At 38.9% G+C, this 2,144-nt stretch overlaps 1 protein-coding gene and 1 long non-coding RNA gene across 2 annotated transcripts in view; one reads left to right on the top strand and one right to left on the bottom strand.

The window, feature by feature from the left end:
- LOC123522416 overlaps positions 1-2,144 on the top strand; it is a 133,359-nt gene that overhangs the window by 44,032 nt on the left and 87,183 nt on the right. The window lies entirely within an intron of this gene.
- AMN1 (antagonist of mitotic exit network 1 homolog) overlaps positions 1-2,144 on the bottom strand; it is a 74,308-nt gene that overhangs the window by 58,718 nt on the left and 13,446 nt on the right. Inside the window, exon 2 of the mRNA XM_004700005.4 lies at positions 834-966. Within this exon, the coding sequence (XP_004700062.1) occupies positions 834-966 (133 nt within the window). The remainder of the gene's footprint in view (positions 1-833; positions 967-2,144) is intronic.

Genomic DNA, 2,144 nt, shown 5'->3' with positions numbered 1-2,144 from the left:
GCTTGTGTATGGGACTACAGTGCAATGTGTATTTCTTTGAGTCTTAAGCAAAAAAATAAATATATTTTTAGAAGGTGAATATTTAAGGGTGTTGGTACCATAAAGATAAAGGAATTAACTGAAACTTTATTTCTGGGAGTTTTGTTTTTGTCTTTGACCTTTTTTGTTACCTGGAGGAAAAAAAATGACACTTTATCATGTTTAATAATGCTAACTAATTCTACTATATACCATTGCTCCAAATATCTGAAACCACATCCTGATCAAAATACTAGAAATATAATTTTTAAGATTAATTTGTTAGAAGTCCGAAATGGAGTTTTCTGTAGCAGCATGCACTAGCCCCTTGCTTGCAGTAAAAATTCCTTTAAGTTTAATCAGGAAGGATGGTCTCAGGGATGTGTATGCAAGGCCATTAAGGAAGGTAGCCAGGCATGAAGCATTCCTCATTTAGATAAGCAGTGGAGCATGATGGATCATGATCTAATAAATGTTAAACTCATGAGAAATGTAATGCTTCGAAAAATGTATGTACAGAAAATTCCTTCTTGTGATCACTGTAAAACATGCTTTTGCCACATAGCTTGTTTCCTGTGATCATTGCAAAACATGCTTTTTGTGACATAGTTTGTGTTTATAATTTGCTGATTTTTATTGGATTTTCGAAGTGGGATGGAGGTTGTAAACTTGTTTCCTGCCGTCTTGAATTTGCAGAACAAACCTGGTCTCTGTCTTTGCCTGAAACAATTCTAGGCAATCCTGAACCCTTGTTCCTGGCAACAATCCAGCTAGTAAAATCTACTATGGTTGGTTTCAATTATACATTCTCTTACCTCACTTATATTTGAATCTGTTATCTGCCCTTGAATGCTCATTATTTTGATTAGTCTATCTTTTATGTTGGGAGGCAAAGGCTTAATATCTGTGATATATCTGGAAATATTCTTCACGAAGCACCAAAGGCATCTGAAATAAAATACAATACAGTAAGTTAAATTGCACTGGTTCATAGCACTTGTTCTAATGCTTGTTAGCACTTAGCCCTTAAACAGGTATACATTTTATATTAATATTTACAGTTTCAGCTCTGCAGTAATGAACAATATGCTTTCGCTGTAACCAAGGTGCACAGGTATGCTAGATCCCTCTTAAGGTCTCCCTAGCTACTAATTGACATAACAGTTACTCATGGCACAAAATAAAGTCTGTGCCTTAGTGGGAGATGATTGTCCTCTGCAGAAATTCAGACCTCCGCTGTTTTAGTGGGGCTGACACAGGTTAGCAAAGAGGCTGGATTCCTCTGCCCCCATGGCTGAAGTTCAGGTGGCTTTTAGGAATTTCCTTAGACCAACACATGTGAGCTTAATCATAGCCTATGTCCAACTAACTTTGCACTTTAAAAAAATTCTGCCCCCCTCCCCTGCAAGAAAGGTGTTTTTCCCCCCTGTTAAGAATAATGTGTTTTAGCATAATGGGTTGCAGCATTCACCATTTAGCCAAGTCAGACTGAACACTGGGGTAGGAGTAGACCAGACATCTGTGACCTCAGTTGAATCCGAAAGCAAAGAATATCCAGATAAAGGACTTGAGCCTGAGGAATCGTCTGTCTGACACATTATACCATTCCATAATAAATGATGATACCTTACTCAGAAGCCTCTGCTGCAGTCCCAATTTTAAACACCTGCTGAACAAGCACCCAATTATCGTAACCCACCTGTATGGACTCAATTTCTGGAATTTTCCATTTCATCAATAAACATCTTGTCCTTCCCACCTAAGCTCCCTTAAAAACCTCTCCTTTTCCATTGTTCTGCGAGACATGGTCTGCACTGTCTCAAGTCCCTCCATATCTCCCCTTGTAAGATGCTTCTCGCTCTAATAAATCTTTTTGCTTATGCAGTAAGCTTGGGTCCCTGCTTTGCTATTCTTACTGAGCAGGAAGGAGCCTTCAGTGGGAAGCTTACTTTGGTAACAGGGAAAAGTGGGTGGGTCCTGACTCTGGTAAACCTAGAATGGTTACCTGGAGACAGTCACCAACCCTAAATAGGGAAAATAAATCATGCCCAGTACCTGCAGGAGGTCTTCCACTTTCATCACATTCTTTTACCTTTTGTTCCCTTTTTTATTGCCCCTTTCCTCTA

The sequence above is a fragment of the Echinops telfairi genome, unplaced genomic scaffold (assembly GCF_000313985.2).
Source record: "Echinops telfairi isolate 266 unplaced genomic scaffold, ASM31398v2 ScPeMD7_7406;HRSCAF=8444, whole genome shotgun sequence".
In the NCBI taxonomy this organism is placed as follows: Eukaryota; Metazoa; Chordata; class Mammalia; order Afrosoricida; family Tenrecidae; genus Echinops; species Echinops telfairi.
Note: the sequence above shows the minus strand (reverse complement) of the source record. Positions and strands in the feature narration are given on the sequence as shown.